Source organism: Homarus americanus, unplaced genomic scaffold (genome assembly GCF_018991925.1).
Source record: "Homarus americanus isolate GMGI-L3 unplaced genomic scaffold, GMGI_Hamer_2.0 scaffold5831, whole genome shotgun sequence".
In the NCBI taxonomy this organism is placed as follows: Eukaryota; Metazoa; Arthropoda; class Malacostraca; order Decapoda; family Nephropidae; genus Homarus; species Homarus americanus.
In genome coordinates this window covers 1683152-1708212 of record NW_024719604.1, presented here as the reverse complement: position 1 = coordinate 1708212, position 25061 = coordinate 1683152, and the positions used below count along the sequence as shown (strand labels likewise).

General features: G+C 48.3%; 1 protein-coding gene across 1 annotated transcript in view; it reads left to right on the top strand.

Annotated features, from left to right (window-relative positions):
- The window catches only part of LOC121860123 (peroxidase-like), a 36543-nt gene that overhangs the window by 8139 nt on the left and 3343 nt on the right, over positions 1–25061 (top strand). Inside the window, exons 3-13 of the mRNA XM_042357156.1 lie at positions 470–641; positions 1900–2034; positions 3967–4121; positions 4390–4537; positions 13354–13465; positions 13965–14085; positions 14791–14897; positions 19299–19485; positions 20071–20197; positions 21371–21488; positions 24331–24421. Coding sequence (XP_042213090.1) covers positions 470–641; positions 1900–2034; positions 3967–4121; positions 4390–4537; positions 13354–13465; positions 13965–14085; positions 14791–14897; positions 19299–19485; positions 20071–20197; positions 21371–21488; positions 24331–24421 — 1473 coding nt within the window. The remainder of the gene's footprint in view (positions 1–469; positions 642–1899; positions 2035–3966; positions 4122–4389; positions 4538–13353; positions 13466–13964; positions 14086–14790; positions 14898–19298; positions 19486–20070; positions 20198–21370; positions 21489–24330; positions 24422–25061) is intronic.

Sequence of the window (25061 nt, the reverse complement as noted above, 5' to 3'; positions counted from 1 at the left end):
GGTAACGTAACCACCTCCCTCCTTCAGGTAATGTAACCTCCTACCTCCTTCAGGTAACGTAACCTTTTTCCTCCTTCAGGTAACGTAACCTCTTTCCTCCTTCAGGTAACGTAACATTCGCCCTCCTTCAGGTAACGTAACATCCTACCTCCTTCAGGTAACGTAACATACTTCCTCCTTCAGGTAACGTAACATCCTACCTTCTTCAGGTAACGTAACATCCTTCCTCCTTCAGGTAACGTAACATCCTTCCTCCTTCAGGTAACGTAACATCCTTCCTCCTTCAGGTAACGTAACATTCTCCTTCCTTCAGGTAACGTAACCTCGTTCCTCCTTCAGGTAACGTAACCACCTTCCTTCTTTAGGTAACGTAACATTCTCCCTCCTTCAGGTAATGTAACATCCTTCCTCCTTCAGGTAACGTAACCACCTCCCTCCTTCAGGTAACGTAACATTCTCCCTCCTTCAGGTAACACGAACGGGGCAGCTGTTGGAGGCGGCGTCGCAGGTGATCGTGGACTTGATCCGTAAGACTCGGGTGGGGAAGAGGTGCCGCGGGGCGTGGCTGCTGTCTGGCCTGGAGAAGCATGTCATCCCCCTCATTAACCTGGATAAAGACCTGGCTGAGGACCTGGGTCTAGGTGAGTCACGACGGCTGGTGGTGGTGGAGGAGAGGCTGGTGGTGGTGGAGAGGGTGGTGGTGGAGAGGTTGCTGGTGGTGGTGGTGTGATGGCAACAGGCCTGTTGGTGAGGCATTGGTGGTGGAGAGGGTGGTGGTGGAGAGGCTGGTGGTGAAGGTGGTGTTGAGTGGTGGTGGGAGGTTGCCTGGTGAGCCAGGCGGGGTTGCTGGTGGTGGTGGTGGAGAGGCTGCTGGTGGTGGTGGAGAGGCTGCTTCTGAGGCAGGCTGGTGGTGGTGGAGAGGGCTGCTGCTGGTGTGGTGGTGGGAGGTTGCTGTGAGCTGGTGGTGGAGAGAGGTTGCTGGTGGTGTCTGGAGAGGCTGCTGGTGGTGGTGGTGGAGAGGGTGTGGAGAGGGTTGGTGTGGTGGTGGGCTGGTGGTGGGGTGGTGGTGTGGTGGTGGAGGCTGGTGGTGGTGTGGAGGCTGCTGTGGTGGAGGTTGCTGTGGTGGTGGAGGTTTCGCTGCAATTGAGTGGTGGTGGAGGTTGCTGGTGGTGGTGGAGGGATTGCTGGTGTGGTGAGTGGTGGGCGTGACGTGGTGGAGAGGTTGCTGGTGGTGGTGGAGAGGCTGCTGAGTGGTGGTGCAGAGGTGGTGGTGGTGGTGGTGGAAGAGGTGGTGGTGAGGTGGTGGTGGAAGGGTGCTGGTGGTGGTGGAGAGGTTGCTGGTGGTGGTGGAGAGGTTGCTGTGGTGGTGGAGGTTGCTGGTGGTGGTGGAGAGAGGTTGCGCTGGTGGTGGTGGAGAGGCTGCTGGTGGTGGTGGAGAAGGCTGCTGCTGGTGGGTGGGAGAGGTTGGTGGTGGAGGAATTAATTTTGAATTTTGCCACTTACAGCGGCTAGTTTATTGTGCACCCCATATTCACCCTGTGAGCGGTAGCGCAATAGGATTACAGAGTAGAGTTTACAAAGTGCCAGAATAAGTAACCCCCGTGGTTGGTGGTGAGAGGCGAGGTTAAGAAGGGCATAACCCCACAATAGTCGCGAGGAAGACTTGCTGAATAATATATATATATATAAACTGTATTTTGTATGTATTCTGTAATGCTACATGAAGATGGCTTTATGTAACTTATTGAAACATCGATTAAGAAATGAGTATTACCTTTTACCCACAGTTATTATGTTAAACTACGGATTAAGATAAATATATAAAATGGTTTTGTATTAACTATGATCGTAAACCACAACCAAATGTACAGATGTACTAATTACCATGTTGTCTTTCAGTGATGTCGTTCAGGTGTATGGTCGGGTCACCTTACCCCAACGTGGACGGCTCGTGCGTCAACCAGGAGTCGCCTGACCTGGGCTCTATTGGCTCCAAGTTCCTCAGGCTCCAACCCGCTGTGTCTGGCAGTGATGGTAAGTACTGTAGCTGTGGTATTAGTCCTTGACATGTATGGTATAGTCCTGGGAACGTGTGTGTGTAGTTCATTTAATACGGGGCTTAGGGAGGGCAGGAGGCCGGGCTGGAGTAAGGAAGGGAGGGAGGCCGGGCTGGAGTAGGGGAGGCCGGGCTGGAGTGGGGAGGCCGGGCTATGATGGGGAGGCCGGGCTGGAGTGGGGAGGCCGGGCTGGAGTGGAAGGGAGGGAGGCCAGGGGTTGGGTGGGGAGGCCGGGCTGGGGCCAGGGAAGGGAAGGAGGCCGGGCTGGAGTGGGGAGGCCAAGGCTGGAGTGGGGGGAAGGGAGGGAGGGCTGGCGGGCTGGAGTAAGGAAGGGGAGGGGGAGGCCAGACTGGAGTAGGGGGGCCCAGGCTGATCAGGAAGGGAGGGAATGGGTTGGGCAAGAAAGAAGGGAGGCCGGGCAGAGATGCAGGGAAGGGGGAGGCCAGTTTGGAGTAAGGAGGCCGGGCTGGAGTAGGGGAGGCCGGGTTCGAGTAGGGGAGGCCGGGCTGGAGTAGGGAGGGAGGTGTGGACGAGAGAGAGGGAAGCCGGGCTGATCCATGCATAATAATAGGGAATTAACGTTATTTTATCCTGTTGATGCTCAGCCGGGCATCCCAGCTCAGTGTGTATGTGAGGGGAAAAGCCTAGGCCTAGCGGTCAAGCCTACCTCAGACCACACGACCACTCTCCTCCTGCAGATCATTCCAAATCTGATTCTTAACCTCTTCTTTTCGCCATACCAAACTGCTGTTCTTGGGAGTGAATTGCCCTTGTGGTCTTTAAAACCTTCAACCAAGACAGTGGGGCAACTGATATCCCGGCCCTCTTTCTTGCCGGCATAGGGAACGTAGGACTGACAGTGCAATACACTCTAGTGCCTGTGTCGACAGACAATAACCAACCCATGACACAACCATGACACATTAACTTCATTCCTTCACCTCTATCTTGTTTCTACATAAAAAGGGGGGAGGAGTATAGATGAGACCAGTTCTTTTCCTTCGTTCCCTACAACTTCACCATGTAGAACTATTTTATACGCCCATATAGTACAGTATTAAACCTTATATCATATAAGCAGGTTAGGGTTGTATAACTAGTGATGCACAATGCATTATTTGCTGTTAACATAAGGTTAATTACATACACGATAGTTAGAGAACAGAGGTGATATTATGTAGTGACCCTGAAACGTGTATTCTCGTCACTAACAGCAGCAACATTGTGTTATAACAATACTACTACAGTGTGTCATAACTTGATGAAAAGGACTAATGTACAGCACACCAGTAGACATGTTGTACACTAGCAGCACACGGTGGGACCAGCCTTTACAGTACCTGTTAATGTAAGGTCAGTGGCCAGCAACAATGGCTTTGTTGGCTGTCCATCGTCGAATGTCTTACTTCTTATTATTGTTATATTTCTACACGGTCTCTCTACACATTATAGGTACCTGCATGGTCTACACACATACTGAACTGTATACCTGCATTGTCTACGTACACGTATGCTGAACCTATTGTAAGCTTGTATGATGATATTACTGAACAATATTACAGTATTGCTACATTACGACACTGTAATATTTCATTATATTGTCTTGAGTTTAGAATGTAGCGTTGGTGTGACAATTATAAACTAGGTTATTGTATGTAAATGGCTTCAGGTACTCTCTAACGTGGATGAACAATTAACTGGTGTAGGTTGCAGGTAAAAGGCTGCACCTGAGCATTGTTTTATATAAATTCATACATTTGCCTGTGAAAATAACTTCGAGATTTTACAGTTTTCTATTTAATTAACATTTTTATTGTTTTTTTTTTAGTTTACACCATCACAATTATGCTAGTTGTGACATAGTTTCCATTTACTGTACTTGATGATGTGTTTTGTGTCATATTTACAGGATTCTCGCCTCGTGGGTCAGTGAATGGGGAGAAGACGCTGCCGTCAGCCCGCCAGGTGGCCCAGCTGCTGAGGAAGTACCTTAAGAAACCTGCCGTGACGGGGCTCTTCTCTGAGTGGTCTCATTTCATCCAGCGAGACACATTCAGCATACCGGTGGGTGTGGAGTCTGGGGTGGAGGCAAGGGAGGGAGGCCAGGGTGGAGGTAGAAGGAAGGGCTGATGAAAGTAGAGTAGTAGTCAAGTGTTGAGGAGAGTGTTGGGTCATGAGAGGGTGGGGGAGGGGGGAGACAGGTTAACAGGTATAGTGTTTGGTCAGGTATTAAAGTGTTCCAGGTGAGTTAATGATACAGCTTTGTGTTGGAATGTTCAGTATAGTGTAACGGTAATGTTTGTGACCCTGTTGTGTTGTTGGTGTCTTGCAGGAGTCGCCACAAGCCCAAGATGTTGACTGTTGTTTAAGTCCCGAGGCTGAGGACTGCGCGCCTATCCCAGTTGAGGAAGATGACCCTATGTCCTCAGCTGTGCCCTGCATCAACTTCAGAAGGTCGGCCCGTGCCCAGGCAATCCTAGGTCAGTTATAGTATTTTAATTTCTTATGTTTGGTGTCAATTACATCAGCCACGAAGACAGATTACCAACTGTAAAAATAAATCCACTGAAATCTCGTAGTTCATTATTTTACAGGATGGGGAAACTGTCGACACGTTTTATTGTGGACAGTGTTAAGGGTGTGTGAAGTCCTTGGGAGGTGTTAGCGTCACATCATGGGTCTCTTGTCAATCCTGGTACACCTTCAGACCTCCTCCCTCTTTTCTTTCATCATCTCTTCTCTCCACTTCCAATCTCACCCCCTTCCATCCTCACCCCTTTCCTTCCTCCCTCCCTTCCATCCCCCATTCCTCCCCATCCTCCTCTCTTCCCCTCCTGTCTCTCCTCATCTCATCCCTTCCTTCCTCCCCACCTCTTTTCCTAGGAGAGAGAGAGAGAGAGATGCGTTTGGAGGAGGACCTCAAAGTAGGATAAGAGTCATCTCCTGGCACTTAAAAAGTCTGGCAGTATTTCCATCAGGGTGGGAGTGAGTCGCCATCCTCGACTTGAGAGAAAGATTGAGTAACTTGCAATGACTCGGCCGCTGCTCTCTTCTACTCGAGTGTGTTGGGTAAAGCCAGCCACGACCACCACACACCTTAAAAGACTAACTATTCTCTACTGTTAACACTGAGTAGATGAGGTGGGGCTGGGGATAGAGGTGAAATTGAGGTGGTATGGAAGTGAAATGTAGTATGGGATGATAGGGGTTTGAGCTGGAGAGGGGATGGCGGGGGAATGAGGATGGAATGGAATGAGTAAGGTGGTAGGATGGAGAGATTAACGTACAAACGGGAGTTCTTCACTACTGAGAATTGTTAACTGGTCCTTTGGATGATGACAAGCCAGGGGAAGGTCTTGTCACCTCTCCTGTGTGGTAATTCTGGTCGTGGAAGCATTGTGTTGGAGAGTTGGTAGAAGCTTCAAGTAATTAGGACGATAATTAGTTTGGGAAATGACTAATGATGCTTATGACTGTCAGTGGAAGGCGTATATACACAGACGGTATCCCAGCAGACCTATATTAAAGGTGACATTAGCCCGCCAGCTTAACCAGTCTGTGTTGTCTCCACTACACTGACGCATCAGACCTTTAGAGGAGAGGTGAAATAACCGCGAGTGTGTGTTTGGAGGGCGAGCGGCCACACATGACTCGTCCCACCACTTAAGCCACGCCAAGTTATTGTCCTCTTGAGAGGCTTCAGGCCACTTGGTCTGTTGTTAGTGAGCGTCGTCAGAACTAGAGGGCGGGTCTCGTCTCTTGCTTATATGTTATCATAATAATTGTTATTGTCGTCAGTCAGTCCCGCAGGCTCTTCACACCGCCGTGGAGAACATGGCCACGTTTGCTTGTTCTCGGTTAACCCTCTTGAATATTTCATCCACTTTCCCAACCAGTTGACACAAGTGTGTTGAAATACACTGTACCAACATCTCCCACACACAGAGTCTTTTATCGTCAGCTTCAGGTGTCAGGGACGTGATACCTTGACAGAATTTAAATATTTTTGAAGCATTAATCTCCTTCAGTTTGTGGCAGTCTTGTTTATATCCCGTTAAGACTATAAAAGGATTCAGTGGTGGTGGGAAGGTTGTCAGCTCCTTGGCGGGAACGTTGAGCAGCATATAAAGAAAAGGTCATGTGAGGATAAGGGGAGTCAAGACGGTGCCTCAAAGACTCAGGTGTACCCATACCCTGCCTGGCCCTCAAACTAAACGTCACTTTTGATTATTAACAAGAGCTTTATAGAATACATGAGCGACTTTACTGAACAACAGACAACCTTCTGTCTTATTCCCCAAGTCTTTATACAGTTGAATATTTACTGTTATTATAAATTCTTTGTTTATAATATTACTTTTCTTATTTTTGGTTGTTGTTGTTGTTTACTGTGTAGGTACTAGAGCATGTGGGTCTAGTTATTTTAACAGGTGAGCTAACCCCACTCACTCACACAACAATAATTCAATGTTGGTATTTCTATGGAGTGTACAGCTGGCTGGCACCTGTCGCCACCACCTCCTCGCCTTCCCTTTCACAATTTTTCTCGTCTATTGAAAACTTTTATTTCTCTTAAGTAATTTATCAGAGTCGTGTATTTACAGGGTGTTTCAGAAAACTGTTATACACGCTTCCTTAAACACTGTCCTCGCTTGTCGATGTTTGGAGTGTCCCACAAGTAAGGGCAAACATTCTCGCCGTGTCTATACATGTTACCGTGTGTGTCAGTCAGTCAGTCAGTCAGAGGTTAGATACGTGTGTATCCTAACATGTCAGTAGAAGTCTGTCATTTAATAATTTGGGTCGTGTTTCCGCTGAGTCTTGGTGAGGGTCGTGTTGTGGTACTGGGTTCTGGGGAGGATCGTGTTGTGGTACTGGGTTCTGGCGAGGGTCGTGTTGTGGTACTGGGTTCTGGGGAGGATCGTGTTGTGGTACTGGGTTCTGGCGAGGGTCGTGTTGTGGTACTGGGTTCTGGCGAGGGTCGTGTTGTGGTACTGGGTTCTGGCGAGGGTCGTGTTGTGGTACTGGGTTCTGGCGAGGGTCGTGTTGTGGTACTGGGTTCTGGCGAGGGTCGTGTTGTGGTACTGGTTTCTGAGGGGTCGTGTTGTGGTACTGGGTTCTGGCGAGGTCGTGTTGTGGTACTGGTTTCTGGCGAGGGTCGTGTTGTGGTACTGGTTCTGAGGGTCTGGGTGAATCGCTGGTGGAGGGTCGTGTTGTGGTACTGGGTTCTGGCGAGGTCGTGTTGTGGTACTGGGTTCTGGCGGAGGTCGTGTGGTACTCTGGGAGGTCGTGTTGTGGTACTGGTTCTGGCGAGGGTCGTGTGTTGTGGTACTGGGTTCTGAGAGTCGTGTTACTGGGTTCTAGCGGTTGTGGTACTGGTTCTGGCGAGGTCGTGTTGTGGTACTGGTTCGCGAGGTCGTGTGACTGGTTCGTGGCAGGTCGTGTTGTGGTACTGGGTTCTGAGGGGTCGTGTTGTGGTACTGGTTTCGTGTTGTAGTTCTGGAGGTCGTGTTGTGGTACTGGGTTCTGGGGAGGGGAGGTCGTTGTGGTACTGGGTTCTGTCGTGTTGTGGTATTGTTGTTTGGTTCTGGCGAGGGTCGTGGTACTGGGGTCGGGGTACTGGGTTCTGGCGAGGGTCGTGTTGTGGTACTGGGTTCTGGGGAGGATCGTGTTGTGGTACTGGGTTCTGGCGAGGGTCGTGTTGTGGTACTGGGTTCTGGGGAGGATCGTGTTGTGGTACTGGGTTCTGGCGAGGGTCGTGTTGTGGTACTGGGTTCTGGCGAGGGTCGTGTTGTGGTACTGGGTTCTGGCGAGGGTCGTGTTGTGGTACTGGGTTCTGGCGAGGGTCGTGTTGTGGTACTGGGTTCTGGCGAGGGTCGTGTTGTGGTACTGGTTTCTGGTGTAATGAGACAAAACTCACCAGAAGAGGATATTACATATAGGTAGAATATTTATAGTAGAAGGAATGTAAAGATAGGAAAGTTTGGTAGCGTGCTCGGTTAGTTATTCACACTGACAATACACTTATCTTATCTCATATGTCAATACACATATATTACGTATCACTTAGTACATTCTTAAGGGACAAATTGTTAAACACCATTTCGATACAACTATTTATTAATTCACTCAATGACATGGACACATTAACATCATTATTATATCGGGGTATTAGCACATTATGTTACGTTACTCGACACTGGCTCGGACACAAACATGAAAGGAATACACTTCCCACAGTAGGTAACTCACCCTAGGGATAGTTCTGACAAGACTCACGTGTAACCTGACGTAGGCCCAGTGGGTGCTTGGCTGTGACTTTGCTTAGCTGGTGAGGTCGGGATGTCCCCCCCCCCCTCAACCTGGTGGGAGGAAGAGCGTGACTGGGTGAGTGACCAGAATGACCTCTCAATGACCTGAATGAGCTGAATGAACCGAATAGCAACCAGAATCAGACGAATCAGAATGAGAATGATAGCGTGGGCAGGACTGGGGAGTTTTATATGGGAGCTCACAGCCGGCGTTTGACCTTAGCCAGTTAACACTAAACTGGTTAGATCTGGATACCTGTGTCCCGGTGTGGTCATGCCCAGGTGTCTTGGTAGGTCAGGTCACCCGGCTAACTCAAGTCATTAGCGGGCGAGGTCAGGTCCCTTGGGTCTTGGCCTAGGGTGTGTCAACTTGGTATGTTGGGTACCTCTAGGTCTCTACACACACACACACACACACACACACACACACTGTCTATATGTGATGTAATTCTCTGGGCTGTAAGCTGTGGTCTGATATTCAATCATTACACTGGCGAGGGTCGTGTTGTGGTACTGGGTTCTGGCGAGGGTCGTGTTGTGGTACTGGGTTCTGGCGAGGGTCGTGTTGTGGTACTGGGTTCTGGCGAGGGTCGTGGCGTGGTACTGGGTTCTGGAGGGTCGTTGTGGTACTGGGTTCTGGCGAGGTCGTGTTGTGGTACTGGGTTCTGAGGGGTGTGGTACTGGGTTCTGGAGGGTCGTACTGGGTTCTGTCGTGTGGTACTGGGTTCTGGCGAGGGTCGTGTTGTGGTACTGTCTCACGGGAGGTCGTGTTGTGGTACTGGGTTCTGGCGAGGGTCTGTTGTGGTACTGGGTTCTGGCGAGGGAGTGGTACTGTGGGGGTCGTGTTGTGGTACTGTTCTGGGGAGGATCGTGTTGTGGTACTGGGTTCTGGCGAGGGTCGTTGTGGTACTGGGTTCTGGCGAGGGTCGTGTTGTGGTACTGGGTTCTGGCGAGGGTCGTGTTGTGGTACTGGGTTTCTGGGAGTACTGGGTTCTGGGGGTCGTGTTGTGGTACTGGTTCTGGGAGGGTCAAGTTGTGGTACTGGGTTCTGGCGAGGGTCGTGTTGTGGTACTGGCAGGTTCTGAGGGGTCGTGTTGTGGTACTGGGTTCTGGGGAGGATCGTGTTGTGGTACTGGGTTCTGGGAGGGTCGTGTTGTGGTACTGGTTCTGAGGGTCTGGGTGAGGGTCGCTGGTGGAGGGTCGTGTTGTGGTACTGGGTTCTGGGAGGGTCGTGTTGTGGTACTGGGTTCTGGGGAGGTCGTGGGTACTCTGGGAGGGTCGTGTTGTGGTACTGGGTTCTGGCGAGGGTTCGTTCTGTTGTTGTGGTACTGGGTTCTCGTGTTGTGGTACTGTGGGAGGAGGTCGTGTGTGGTACTGGGTTCTGGGGAGGATCGTGTTGTGGTACTGGTTCTGGCGAGGGTCGTGTTGTGGTACTGGGTTCGCGAGGGTCGTGGTACTGTTCTGGTGCTGGGTACTGGGTTCTGGCGGGGTCTGCGGTACTGGGTCTTGGGAGGATCGTGTTGTGGTACTGGGTTCTGAGGGGTCGTGTTGTGGTACTGGGTTCTGGAGGATCGTGTTGTGGTACTGGGTTCTGGCGAGGGTCGTGTTGTGGTACTGGGTTCTGGGGAGGATCGTGTTGTGGTACTGGGTTCTGGCGAGGGTCGTGTTGTGGTACTGGGTTCTGGCGAGGGTCGTGTTGTGGTACTGGGTTCTGGCGAGGGTCGTGTTGTGGTACTGGGTTCTGGCTAGGGTCGTGTTGGTTCTGGTATTGTGTGGTGCTGCGGAACATCTGTTGGTGTGGACGTAACGATCTACCAGAACATTGCTCCACTTTAAGGCAACCAGCCGAGTCTCCAGCTGTTTGTCTCGTGTGATTGATATCGGGTCCAGATTCTCAAAGGCTCGGAACCCGTGAACACGCTACTCCGATACTGCACTGCGCTATGACCTCATTACTAACGCGCACACACACATACACACACACACACACAGAATGCTTCAAAAAGTATCTTTACGATTTTGTGTGAGACAATGTGACACGATGGACGGAGGATTTTGACAACCCTACCGAGACAACAGGAGTCACAGTGTTCATTGTGAAATTCATCGGATCCGTGAAGATACTTGTTGGTGTGTGTACATCCACCAACTCCCAATTAACATGACTTCCTACTTATGTACTGTTTATGTAACGATGGAGAGAGAGTATTAGACAGTCCTTTATCCTTTAACACTACCCTCACACAGCCACCCCCTGGTCACTGGTGCTGGCACTACCCCCACACAGCCACCCCCTGGTCACTGGTGCTGACACTACCCCCACACAGCCACCCCCTGGTCACTGGTGCTGACACTACCCCCACACAGCCACCCCCTGGTCACTGGGTGCTGGCCACACTGACACCCCCACACAGCCACCCCTGGTCACTGGTGCTGACACTACCCCACACAGCCACCCCTGGTCACTGGTGCTGACACTACCCCCACACAGCCACCCCCTGGTCACTGGTGCTGACACTACCCCCACACAGCCACCCCTGGTCACTGACACTACCCCCACAGCCACCCCCTGGTCACTGGTGCTGACACTACCCCCACACAGCCACCCCCTGGTCACTGGTGCTGACACTACCCCCACACAGCCACCCCTGGTCCTGGTGCTGACACTACCCCCACACAGTCACTGGTGCTGACACTACCCCCCACACAGCCACCTGGTCACTGGTGCTGACACTACCCCACACAGCCACCCCCCTGGTCACTGGTGCTGACACTACACAGCCACCCCTGGTCACTGGTGCTGACACTACCCCACACAGCCACCCCTGGTCACTGGTGCTGACACTACCCCCACACAGCCACCCCCCTGGTCGCTGGTGCTGACACTACCCCCACAGCCACCCCCTGGTCGCTGCCCCCCACACAGCCACCCCTGGTCACTGGTGCTGACACTACCCCACACAGCCACCCCTGGTCACTGGTGCTGACACTACCCCACACAGCCACCCCCTGGTCACTGGTGCTGACACTACCCCCACACAGCCACCCCTGGTCACTGGTGCTGACACTTCCCCACACAGCCACCCCCTGGTCACTGGTGCTGACACTACCCCACACAGCCACCCCTGGTCACTGGTGCTGACACTACCCCCACACAGCCACCCCTGGTCACTGGTGCTGACACTGCCACCCACTGACACCCCCACACAGCCACCCCTGGTCACTGGTGCTGACACTGGTCGCTGACACTACCCCACACAGCCACCCCTGGTCACTGGTGCCACTACCCCACACAGCCACCCCTGGTCACTGGTGCTGACACTACCCCACACAGCCACCCCTGGTCACTGACACTACCCCCACACAGCCACCCCTGGTCACTGGTGCTGACACTACCCCCACACAGCCACCTGGTCACTGGTGCTGACACTCACCCCACACAGCCACCCTGGTCGCTGGTGCTGACACTACCCCCACACAGCCACACACACTACCCCACACAGCCACCCCCTGGTCACTGGTGCTGACACTACCCCCACACAGCCACCCCCTGGTCACTGGTGCTGACACTACCCCCACACAGCCACCCCTGGTCACTGGTGCTGACACTACCCCCACACAGCCACCCCCTGGTCACTGGTGCTGACACTACCCCCACACAGCCATCCCCTGGTCACTGGTGCTGACACTACCCAACTCGAAAGTAGTTTATTCTCGCCTCATGAAGCACAAATCGAGCAGCCGACCATTGGCAGGATTTAAACTTGAGGAAACAAGGCAGAGGGACGGTCGTGCTGTCGTTGGTTAAATTTGGTTGCAGGGAGCGTGAGGGAGGCGACCAGCCACACACCAAACTTTTCCCTCCGCTTCCTCCCTCCACCAAACACTTCCCCCATTTGTTGTAACTAAGTTCTGGTCCCGGAATCACAAAGCTTGTACAACTTATATTCCTCGTTTCTTGTGCACCAAAGTTAATAAAGAAAAATAGTGTCACGAACATAATTTTAACCCCAAACTATTGTTCAGTTAACTTATGTAAGAGTTTGGCCGTAGTTTTTTTCAATTCCTTAAGTGTTTTTTTTCTGTGATTTCGCTCAGATTAACCGGGTAGGTGATCTTACTCTCTGATTTGCAAGGAAGCGTACGAACGTTTGTAAATCTCGACGAAAACCAGAGAGTCTAGGATATAGTGTGAGGATGTTTTATTATCAGGTGAAATAATAAGGTGTGGAGGTGGTCTTCATGATGTGATTAACGTGGCTGTATTTTCATTATTAGTTTGTAGACAAGTTAGCACAGGACTTGATGGTAAGATGTGTTAATAGTTTTGTAAAATGAGAATATTGATTGAATTTGTTTTAGTTAATGTTGTATACGCGTTATATAAACTTGTACACAGCATTAATTGAACTCTGTATAAGGCTGAGCAAACAGTGTTATATGTTGATAATTTTCAAGAATTTGTGTACGTGGGCAGTGTCTCCTGAAGTTTGGTGTGTGCAGTATAGTGTATTACCACCTCAAATTGGGAAGCTGTTGTGTACCATGGTGTGTAGTCTACTGTCATCGGTTAATTGAAGTAATTTAACTTAGATATGTTATGAATAAAGGCTCTTCTCCTCCATGTTAGTCCTGTGAAGTTATTTGTCAACGAGAATGCCACAACAAATCACATTAAGTCAACGTTAATCGTGCGTCGATGCATTTAATGGGTCATGTTTGTGTTCACCGCATGCCAGTGAGGGCGCTGGTGTCCACCCCCTCTCCTTGTTGACTTGTTCCTGTGTCGTGAGCGTTTATCATTTGGTCTGACTGTTACCATGGCCTTGTTATATGAACCGTCAACTGGCGAATATGAAGCATGAGGAACTGTGCCATAGTTCTTTCCGCGGTAATTTAATATATTTTTTGTGTTTGTACCGAGTGTTGAGGACATAGTGACCTTTGTGACACGTGTGAATATTGAATAAGTTGTTTCTCCACAGGACACAGGGAATCCTTATCACTAGTCTCCACCTATCTGGACGCTACACCTGTCTATGGCCCCTCAGACAAGGTCGCCTTCGAAAGAAAGGCTGGTTACTTCGGCTACCTTAAGTAAGTCTTCCTTATCTCTTGACCTGACCTGACCTAACCGTACTTTACATTTTAAAACTAATTTCTGGACTTTTATATATTTTTTTAATTTATACTTGATCTAAACCGTAAACATTGAAAATTTTGTCCCTGTTTCTCGATGGTGTGTTGAGACCATTGTAGATCTGTCAATATTAAACACGTCTATAGGGTGTACCAGAAAAAATGTCCCTCCCTCCCTCCCTTCCTCTCTCTCTCTCTCCTTGCCTCCCTCCCTCTCTCTCTCCTTGCCTCCCTCCCTCACTCCCTGCCCCCTCAGACAGTGAGTTGGAGGGAGGCAGGGAAAATTTTTCTGGGTCACCCTATACAGTATATCGTTCATTCAGGTTGTAACCATTTTGTATACCGTCTATAGGCCTAATTTATAGTTATTATATATTAGTGTTATTATTAGGCACTATTATTATTATTTATTAGCGTTTATTATTGTTACTATTATAATATTTCTTGTGTTCTTTAGGACTCCCGAGTTGGTGGAGAAGGCAGAGGAGGGCAACGACGTCAAGTCAGGGAAGGAGGTGAAGTGTGGGGCGCCCGAGAGCTTGGAGGGTTGCTTCCAGATGGCTCAGGGAGAAGACTGGGTCAGTGAGACGCTGTGTACATACATGGCTTTCTTTTTTTTGTTGACACACTTAGTACTTCACTACGTCTCTTCACATGTTTTATATTTTTGTTCATTTCATTTAATTGATCTTATTTTGTTTTGTTTTATCATATGTAAATAAAACTTCAGTTCGGTGTCATTGAACTGAGACCAGTGTGACGCTTTGGACTCCCACGACACCAGGGCTCTTATGGTAGATACTTGAGTTCTGTCCTCACGTTAACTGTAGAAGAAGTGGAAATAGTGTAAGTTAATAAGGACGAGAAGTGGAAATAGTGCAAGTTAATAAGGACGAGAAGTGGAATGTTGTTAAGAGGAAGAGAATGAAAGTCCTGTAGATGTTTTATAATGACATGAAATGACCAGTTTAAGATGTCTGGGAACCTTTCATGATGTCTCGACCCCACTCTAATAAATTCTCCCTCCCCCTCCCTCTTTTCCTCTCCCCTCCCTCTTTCCCTCTCCCCTCCCTCTTTCCTTCTCCCCTCCCTCTTTCCCTCTCCCCTCCCTCTTTCCCTCTCCCCTCCCTTTTCCCTCTCTTCCTCCCCCCTCCCTCTTTCCCTCTCCCCCTCCCTCTTTCCCTCTCCCCCTCCCTCCCTCTCCCCCACATTCCTTAGTTGTCAGGTAGAGTTCTCGTTGTCCTCTCACACTTCGTCAGGGTAACCAAGTATTTCTTCTACAGGCTGAGGACCTGAGACTGCTGCTGGCACTGGAACATAACCGCCTCGTTGACGCCCTCTCGGAGATCAACCCACACTTCGATGACTCCCTCCTCTACAACGAAGCTAGGTAAGTGAGAGAATGGGTGGAGGGGAGGGGGAGGGGGTAGAAACTGAGGTGTTTTCTAGGATTAAATGTCAACAGGAGACACACACAAGAGGTCAGTACAGGGAGTGGGGGGTTTGTTTACGTTTCAGAGGGACTACGGTACTGGTAGAGGTGTAGGAGTATATAAACAGTGGCAAGTAGTGGAGGTGTAACTTATAGTAAACTTCAGGTGACGTGTATAGTGTGTTTCTCATACACTACTGTCCAGCTCCTGGTTGTCACCCTTAATAGATCTATCGTCTGTAGCCCAGGAATTTCGTCTTGTACATGACTGCCGCAGGAACCCTTCAGTATCCCCTGCACGACATACGGCAGCAGCACCGTAAGGGCCGCCAGCGTGGTGTGGTGAGGGCGAGTTTTCTATGAGGCAGTTTGTGGCGCTGCGAGGGGGGACTGTTGTACTCTGGTGGCTGCCTCAATTATTGGCCGCTTATAAATGGTGTTCGTGTTTCTGTGATTCTCATTTTATCTTTTCAAGGTTGTTAATGGGTGGTGCATATGGCTGGCGGAGTTAATGGCGCTTATTGTTGGGTGATGCGCTTTTTACCGAGGCTTTAAGGCGCAGTGTAGACAATACTTTCTGGCCTTTAATGTTGAAAGTTGCTTCAGGTGGTGTGGTGGCTGCACACGGCATCTTGTGGATTAATTTTAAAGTTCTTGTAGAAGTGTGGTGTTAAGTGGGAAGTTTAATCCTATATTTATAAAAGTTATGATTAAGTTGGTCAACATCCCGGCAACATTTCCAACACTACTCCCCAGTGTGGCGTAATATCACCAGCTGTTAATATTCCGAGTCAGGGATTTACCTTCCTCTATCTGTTCGTCATTGATTGAATCTTCGACTTTAATGGAATAATGATTTTGTCACGTCTGCTTTGATGATTATCCGTCAAAGTTGTTCGTAAAATTTTTAACTTTTATTTACAATACACTTTAGTATTTTTGATCATTAGTGAATCTTGCAACTGGGACATTGGTTGGTTTTACAAAAGATGAAAAAAGAAAAGAAAAAAGAGTATTACTTTAGTCAAATTAAAACTAAAACTGTAAAGGAATTAATCAAACTTATTCAGCAGGCATCTCGGTTAATTTAGTGTGTATGTAAGCTCGTATGAACACTACTACAGGTATGTATCAGAGGAATAACTTAGAGGCGTTCTGCTTCCATCTGTCACCAGCCAGTAACTCAGTTGCCTTGCTGTCTCCTCTCCTCTCCTCTAATCTGTTGCATCGTCTTTCGTTCAGATTCATTCTCTCTCCATTTCTACCGTCTACCGATCTAAAGAGGATGACGCAACACTTAAGATCCCCCCCCCCCTCTCTCTCTCTCTCTCTCTCTCTCTCTGTTCCCCATTTACTCTCTTGGTTCCATAATTCCCTCACCAGACACTATGAGTCAGACTTAACATCTACCTAACCGGTCTTGACAACGACACATAATTTCAGTGACTAAACCTGTCGAACTAGCGGCGGAAAATCTTGTTGACTGTGTTAACTCCACCTCCACACACTTACCTGGCCGTGTTGTCTAAAGAAGTGTACCTTATTGACACTCACTTTGAGGTATATGACTTTTTTTTACCCTTCGTCACAATGCTGATTCACTCTTCCTGTTCTGTAGATGTTACTTCCGTGAGTGGTGACGCCTTGAGGACGGTGGTTGTGTAACATGGTTCTTCTCTGCTGCTAAACATTGTAGCTCTTTACATTATTGTCTCCTCACTTAACTATGCTCTGTTGGTCCTTCTTGAGAATACAAATCCTTACATCCACAAAACATTCTTAAAGACTATTTCATTGTTTGTAATTTCACCCCTCTGGCCTGTTTGGATTTTTTTAAATATTATTATACCAGGTGTAGCGGGTGTCGTCGCCATGGGTCTGTCAACATGGGGTTATAGTTTAGACACACACTCTTGACGTGATCTTAGTTTTCCCACACCACCACCACCACTGTAAACAATAAGAACAACACTAAGCTTAGAGAAGTAAACAACCTTAATCAACGGACAACTTGTTTACTATAAAGCACAGTAAAGTCTCTGTGCTCAGGTAATATTATTTAAGCCTCTGCAGTGCAACATTTTGTCCAGAGTGTAAAGTGAATCACTGCGGACGAACCCAACACACATGACTTGCTTCTGGCTTGGCTGTGGGAGAGTCAGGTTGGTGTTTCATAACTTCTTCATTCCGGTTTGTTATTGCTGGAAGTACCGTGTGTCAGTGTTAACGTGTTGACAGTAGGTACTTCCCTAAACTCGTACCGTGTGTCAGTGTTAACGTGTTGACAGTAGGTACTTCCCTAAACTCGTACCGTGTGTCAGTGTTAACGTGTTGGCAACCTCTTGTCTTATTGGGATTGTATTGTAGAGTTTGCTTGTGTGTGAGTTACACGTTCAATACAATTAATGACACTCTGACCAGCTGTGGGAGATAATGATTATTTAGTTTACTTTGGTAATACATGGAAGGGGAGGTGTGGGGTGGTGGGTGAGGCAGGTGTGGGGTGTTGAGACAGGTGTGGGGTGGTGGGTGAGGCAGGGGTGGTGGGTGAGAGCAGGGGTGGTGGGTGAGGCAGGTGTGGGGTGGTGGGTGAGGCAGGTGTGGGGTGTTGAGACAGGTGTGGGGTGGTGGGTGAGGCAGGTATAGGGTGGTGGGTAAGACAGGTGTGGGCCGCCTTAACCTCGGTCTTCACATATGTAACAAGAATAGATGTGTTTGTGTGTGTTTTATATCCCCAGTCACAGTATCGTGGACGAGCAGTTTGGGGCATCAGTTTTAATCACCTACATTGGATCTACACGATACTAAACAGTTATATTAAAACAAGGATGATAAAAATGGGCTATTAGCTGTTTTGAGACACCTAATAAAACCCCTCACTTGCGTAATACCTCCATCAGTGTGTTGGGAGGAAGGGTGTGTTAGGTGCGACACTGGCCAGTTCTCGACACACTCCTATTATCCACGACCACTCACGAACTTTAAAACGAATGAATCTCTGAAGACGACGGGAAACACACTTGGTTGTGAGGTGTTGAAACATAAGTATATCTAGCGGCTTGGCCTGTGGATGACAAGTTGGTGTTTGGATTCAGTGAAAATTACATAGACAATTGTATCCTAGCAAGCAGTGTTTGTTCACAGGTCAAGGGACGTCTGGGGAAGCGAGACTGTTGTGATGATTTACGAAGTTTTTGGTGCTCTTGCATAGAATCAGAGGAATAATACTATTGGAACGTTGTTATAATCTACTAGTATCTTTCTCCATCTCGTACTTTGTATTATTCAGCGTATGGAGGATTGTCAAACTTAAAACTAAAATTTTGACAAGAGTTACTCCTCGCCTCATCAGACATTCTTGCCAAGACAAACAAACTCCGGCAGAAGAGAGGATAAGAAATAATAAGTTGAGGTTGCAGTCAATATCTCTGGGGGAGGTTTGAGGGTCCAGGTGGAGGAATGTAAACAATTTCAATTAGGGTCCGAGCCTAATGCTACGCCAAATTCCTGTCGTTTTTAAGGGAGGCTGTCATGATTATTGGAAACTTTGGCTCCTCAAGGATAAATTTCCCTCTTGAACTTGATCCACAAATGGGTTGTTTTTGTCCCTATAACCAAAGACTGTAACACGAGACTCATCCTCCCTGAGACAATAACACCACCAACACGATCAAGAATGTCGTCTGATTCCTGGATACTCTAAGAGTGTGATGATCATATGCGGCGATTTGAAGCAGAAACTATTGTTCAGTCAGTGGGGAAGACAGTGATACATACGGGTATATTATGTTAGAGTGTATAGTTGTGTACCTCTCGTGTACAGTATAGGATGTTGGGTGGTGAGAGGAGGGTATTACCGGTTTGTTTACCCAGAGAGATAAAAGGGAATGAGTTTCAATAATAATTCATGGTATTAATTTTATATCGAACAATTCATAGTAACCTTTGACCTCTCGAGTTACAGTACAGTATTTAGTATCTTTTCCTGTCAGTCAGTATCAACCCAGAGCCTGACAGTGATCTCTCTAACTCAGGAACTACAGTACAGAAAAGAATTAGATTTAGATTTGCCTCCACTAGCTTATTTTACCTTAAGATGAAACCTAACCTAACATGACATAACCTAACCTACCCTACCCTGACCTGACCTGACCTGACCTGACATAACCTAACCAAACCTAACGCTCACCTACCCACTCCTAATATAACCTTCTGGTGAAATATGCTGGCGGAATCGAATCTTCAGGTGATACACAGGAAAAGTATTGCATCTAAAATAGAGAAGTGAATGACAATATTATGGTCACAGGAACGAGTCCAGTGTTGTTATAATCACTTAACATCTGACACTACTTACAGGCGGATGGTGATAGCGGGGTACGACCACATCACCTACGGGGAGTACCTGCCAGTGTTGATGGGGGAGGCGGCGGTGAAGAAACACTCCCTCGGCCCTGGCGCTGAGGGGCCAGCCGCTAAGTTCATCCCGGAAGTCAACCCCGGCATCCTCACCAACTTCGCCCTGGCCTCCTACAGGAATCCTTCAGTGAGTACCCGAGTCTGTGGGGGCCTCGGAGAGATGGCTTTCATCTTTAATTATATAACTATATTATTTCATTTTTCATATAAGATCCCATATGTCCTCGTTGCGCTATTAGTACTTCATTTGTCTCTCTCTATAACCTTCTCCTATAACATCACAGTATGAAGGCCTCTAACCTCCTCTTGTCTGCTGGAAATATCCGCCATCTGACACTTCAAACAGCACTGGCCATATGTAGCATCTCGGCAACCTTTTCCTCACTGAAATTAATGTTCCCTTTAATAAATTTCAAAGGTTACACCATTTTTGTTTTTGCTTGGTATAAGTTTTGTTTTCATTTCTTACATCCACCGCCACAACTTTATTTCATGAGCCTCAGTATACCGTTTTCGACCTGTTAAAGTCACCTGTTGTCTATCCCCACAACAGAAGTGTTATTTGTATACCGAATATTTTATTTTACTTCACTTTTATTCTTTCATCACTGCCTATAACTTAAGATTATTCTTATTTGTGGTGTGAAAAAAAAAAAAAAGTTGAATATTATGAGTTTTGAGTTTTACATATGTTTGACTTGTTTTGTTACAGATGCACACGGAGTGGAAGGAGGCCTGGGGTCGTACAGACATCATGGAGTCAACACACTACGACTCCATCCGTGACGACTCCTACCAAGACCTGCTGGCCATGGACGTACAGCGAGGCCGTGACCATGGTAGGTGGTGGACCCAGTTTTTAATATCACTCGACCATCCCAGTCTCTTGCCTTTCCCTGGCTCTCTTAACCTCAACTTTGCTCATTAATATGTTTTTGCCTGACTACTTATGATTTCTTTCTCACATCTACCATCACAACTATGTTACTTCCCAACCAAACAATTATCTACTTGTTAACACTTTTTATTTTGGGTTTTGTTTCTCATTGAAAAAAAAAGCATTACCTATAGTTTCGTTTCTACAGCATTATATTTTAACCCACTAATCTGTTTACCAGTTTTTGTAACTCCTCTTCACTATTTGTGCTAAGAGCAGTATCGCTTATATAGTGTATACAGTACGTGTATTTGGTATTATTTTACCATTAACTCTTACTTCTTCATTGCCACGTATAACTTCTCTCATTAAGAATTCTGAATATATATTATACAATGTTGGAGATAGAACACAGCCTTGTCTTACTCCCTGTCCAACACTACAGCCTCCTGTTGCCAGTAAAGATTTGTTTGAACTCTAATATCCCTGTATCTCCTTCATTAATGCCATTTTTTTAAAGTTTGTGTTTTATCTTATCAAAAGCTTCATTAAAATTCAACAGATATACAAATGTCTTTGGACCTCTAAGGCCCGTTCACTCAAATTCTCAAACCAAAAATATTATAACTTCTCTAGTTCCTTTACCAAGTCCATTTTGCTCTTGAAATAACTATTTAATCTAGATTTTACTGTACATAAAGTTATGTTTAATAAAATTTTGTAGGCATGATTTTTTTTTAAATCACTGAGGTCTAGCCTGACATGTTGAGGCATAGAGCTAACGGATTATCATGGTAACCTGTAACATCTCTCGGCATATCTCTTCCCTTCTGCACTTATACCTGGTACAGTGGCTGGTGCATTTTGTGAGATGTGGCAACTCTGTGTTTGTTTACATGGCATTAAAACTCCCAGAATGGCCTCTAAGGAACCTCACAATAGTAGCCAGACCAAAGATGTTAGATACGCATTCCACAGAGTTGCCACATCTCACAAAATGCACCAGCCACTGTACCAGGTATAAGTGTAGGTGACTGTACATCATAGAGAGTCTTTAAAGAGATTCTTGTCTTAACCCAAAGTATTTAAGGGATATTTTTGTGATTTTGTTGATTATGGTGTTTTCGTGGTGCAGGTCTGGCGGGGTACAAGGTATGGAGCAGCTTCTGCAACAATGGTCACTCCAACTCCTGGGAAGACCTGGAGCAGAACTTCTCTAAGGAACTGGTGCAGGAACTCAAGAGACTCTATCAGTAAGTACCTATTATTGCCTGCCCACTCCCTGCTACCTGCAATTCCCTGTTACTCCCCGCTTCCTGTTACTCCCCGCTTCCTGTTACTCCCCGCTTCCTGTTACTCCCCGCTCCCTGTTACTCCCCGCTCCCTGTTACTCCCCGCTCCCTGTTACTCCCCGCTCCCTGTTACTCCCCGCTCCCTGTTACTCCCCGCTCCGTTACTCCCCGCTCCGTTACTCCCCGCTCCGTTACTCCCCTCTCCGTTACTCCCCGCTCCCTTCCACTCCCCACCACTCCCCGCTACCGCCCGCTCCAACGCATTAATAAGATATTCTTTACAAAATGAGTCCATAGTAGTTCAGCTCTTGTTGGTCACTGACTCTCACAATCACTCACTGTCTCCTCGGTGGGGCCAGTGTGTGTTATAAGCCATGACTTGTTACTGTACTCACCCCTTCTGCCCTCTACTGTGTGTCTGGTAACCAATTTTGAAGTTCTTTTTTACTTACACACACACACACACACACACACACACACACACACACACACACACTCTCTTGCTAGAGTTAATGACTGATCCCAATTAGCTGTAGCTATTACTAAAGACTGTTTTAATTGTATAACGACTCTCAAAATTTTCCTGTCCTCTCCCCACCCTTCCCCCCACCCGTCCTCTCCCCCCCCGTCCTCTCCCCCCCACCCGTCCCTCCCCCCCCACCCGTCCTCTCCCCCCACCCGTCCTCTTCCCCCCCACCGTCCTCTTCCCTCCCCCCCCCCCTCTTCCCTCCCCCCCGCCCTCTTCCTCCCCACCCCCTCCTCTTCCCTCCCCACCCGTCCTCTTCCTCCCCACCCGTCTCCCCTCTCCCCCCACCCGTCCTCTTCCCCCCACCCGTCCTCTTCCCCCCACCCGTCCTCTTCCCCCCACCTGTCCTTCCCCCCGTCCTTTTCCCCCCACCCGTCCTTTTTCCCCCCGTCCTTTTCGTCCTTTTCCCCCTGCCTGTCCTTTTCCCCCCCACCCGTCCTTTTCCCCCCCACCCGTCCTCTTCCCTCCCCACCCGTCCTCTTCCCTCCCCCACCCGTCCTCTTCCCTCCCCACCCGTCCCTTCCTCCCCCACCCGTCCTCTCCCTCCCCACCCGTCCTCTTCCCCCTCCCCCTCACCCGTCTCTTCCCTCCCCACCTGTCGTCCTCTTCCACCTGTCCCCACCCGTCCTCTTCCCTCCCCCCCGTCCTCTTCCCTCCCCACCTCCCTCTTCCTTTCCCTTGGTGTCCTCTTCCCCCCCACCCTTCCCCCCACCCGTCCTCTTCCCCCCCGTCCTCTTCTCCCCACCCGTCCCTCTTCCCCCCACCCGTCCTCTTCCCCCCACCCGTCCTCTTCCCCCCCACCCGTCCTCTTCCCCCCCCCGTCCTCTTCCCCCCACCCGTCCTCCCCCCACACCCGTCCTCCCCCATATATAACAAAGCAGAAGTTTGGTGTTGTATTTACGCACTAAACACGCTTATCTGTCCTACAATTGGCTTGATTTTTTGCCGAGACTTGATCCTGTAAACAATGAACTTGATAGTGTAGCGTTGATTATTGTCCTCCCCACCCCACGACGCCCCGCCCCGCCCCACGACGCCGCCCCCCTACGCCTGCCCGCGACGCCCCACTCGCCCCGCCCCGCCCCGACGCCCCCGCCCCGCCCCGCTCCACTTTTTGTTTAAGCTCTGGTGCCATCAACCATTCACTGGGAAAAACAGCTGTAATCGTCTGGATATAATCGATGGAGGTACTGGCTATGGCCTAGCAGCAACAGGAGATATGATGTGTTGGTACCGGTCAGGCCACACACACACTTAATGACCGAGTGACTTTGGAAATAACTGTTGATGTGAATTGTCAAATGTAGGAATTTTAATGCGAAAAAGAAACTTTGTTTGTTTGTTTGGGGGCTGCCAACCATGCCATATTATGCCACTTTTTTACGGCTGATTAAAAAGTTATAAATGTTAATTGTGGTAACCGTATAGATTAACTTCACCTTCTGTGTGGCGGAGGAATACTTGTGTTGTCACCCTCGATAATTTGTTTGTAACAGACAACTCAACCAGTCGAGTGGAGGATATTTTTTACGTTTACAACACCAGATGTACAGCTGCCCACAGGTATAGTGTTCAACCCTCTGTGACCTTTCCCAACTTGTGGCACGGTTGGGATCATAGTGGATCCTTCTTAACAGATATTACATCTACCATATGTTGGTCACATGTTGGGGGAGATGACCGAGGGCAGCTGTACACGGCAGTACGGGTACAAGCACATGATTTTAACCAGCTTCCCAGTGCACCACGTGACACTACTGAAGGTACAGTATATTAATGGTGGGTGAGAGTAGATGGGACCATAAGGTCTTTAATAAGACAACACTCCTCACCAGTACAACATAATAATGAACACCGTTGCTCATTACTGCCATTGAACTGATCCAACCATCTCTTTAGTTTTCATATATTGTCCCCTTCACTTGTGCGTTTACAGGGGTCATCAGGTTTTGTGCAGTGTGGCAGTGCTGTGTTTGTTTACATTCGACTGAAGGAAACTGTCACAAGTAAACACACTTCGGAATGAAAGTAAAACATTATTAAATCAAATATCTCAAAGATACTGATTTGTGGAATGTTTATATGACGAGCCCCTGTAAACGCACTAGTGAAGGGGACTGTGCCAAATTGTCATCCATACATAGATTCCCTTCGCCTCGTCCTTCAAACAGTCATCATTATTTTTCTTATTAATAACTTCAGATGTTTTGTTTCATAAATTTATTCAACAATTAGCTGTGGCGACTTGGTAACATTTCATTGTAATATCTTCCCCAGTGACGAGGTGGAGGATGTTGACGCTCAGTTGGCGCTGCTGGAGAAACCTGATGACGGTGGGGTGATCGGCAAGACCTACACCTGTATCCTGGTATGTCTTGCTCGCATACACCTGGTCGAGTGTCTGGTGTATGTGTCCCTTCCTTCATAACCTCCTCCCTGGTGCTTCCTTCACTACCTCCTCCCTGGTGCGTCCTTCTCAACCTCCTCCCTGGTGCGTCCTTCTCAACCTCCTCCCTGGTACTTCCTTTACAACCTCCTTCATGGTGCTTCCTTCACAACCTCCTCCTCCTCATTGACCCTTCCTTTGCACCCTCCTCTCCTAATTTTGTTTTCCTTTTATTAACTTTAAGTCCATTTTTGATGTCCTCCGTATTCTAAACTACTACTACTACTACTAAAATAAGCCCCCAGTCCTTGGTCTGAATCACCATATCAACAAGGACCAGTTATCCCATCACACTCCACTTGAAACCGCACAACAGACCAACAGCTGAAGTGACCAAAACAAAAGGTTAATCATTTGGTCTCTTTTCCTTCATCTTAAGAGCACAAAGGTGAATCAGGTGTAGAGGATTATGAATAATTCCTGAGGTCATTTATCATACAATATTGACACACAAGGTGAGTGTATTCGTGTTGGGTGATCTGATACAGGAGTAGTTCTCTAGTTATGTGTCTTGATTAGCCAATTGTCGTGATGATTAGCCAATTGCCGTGATGACTAGGCA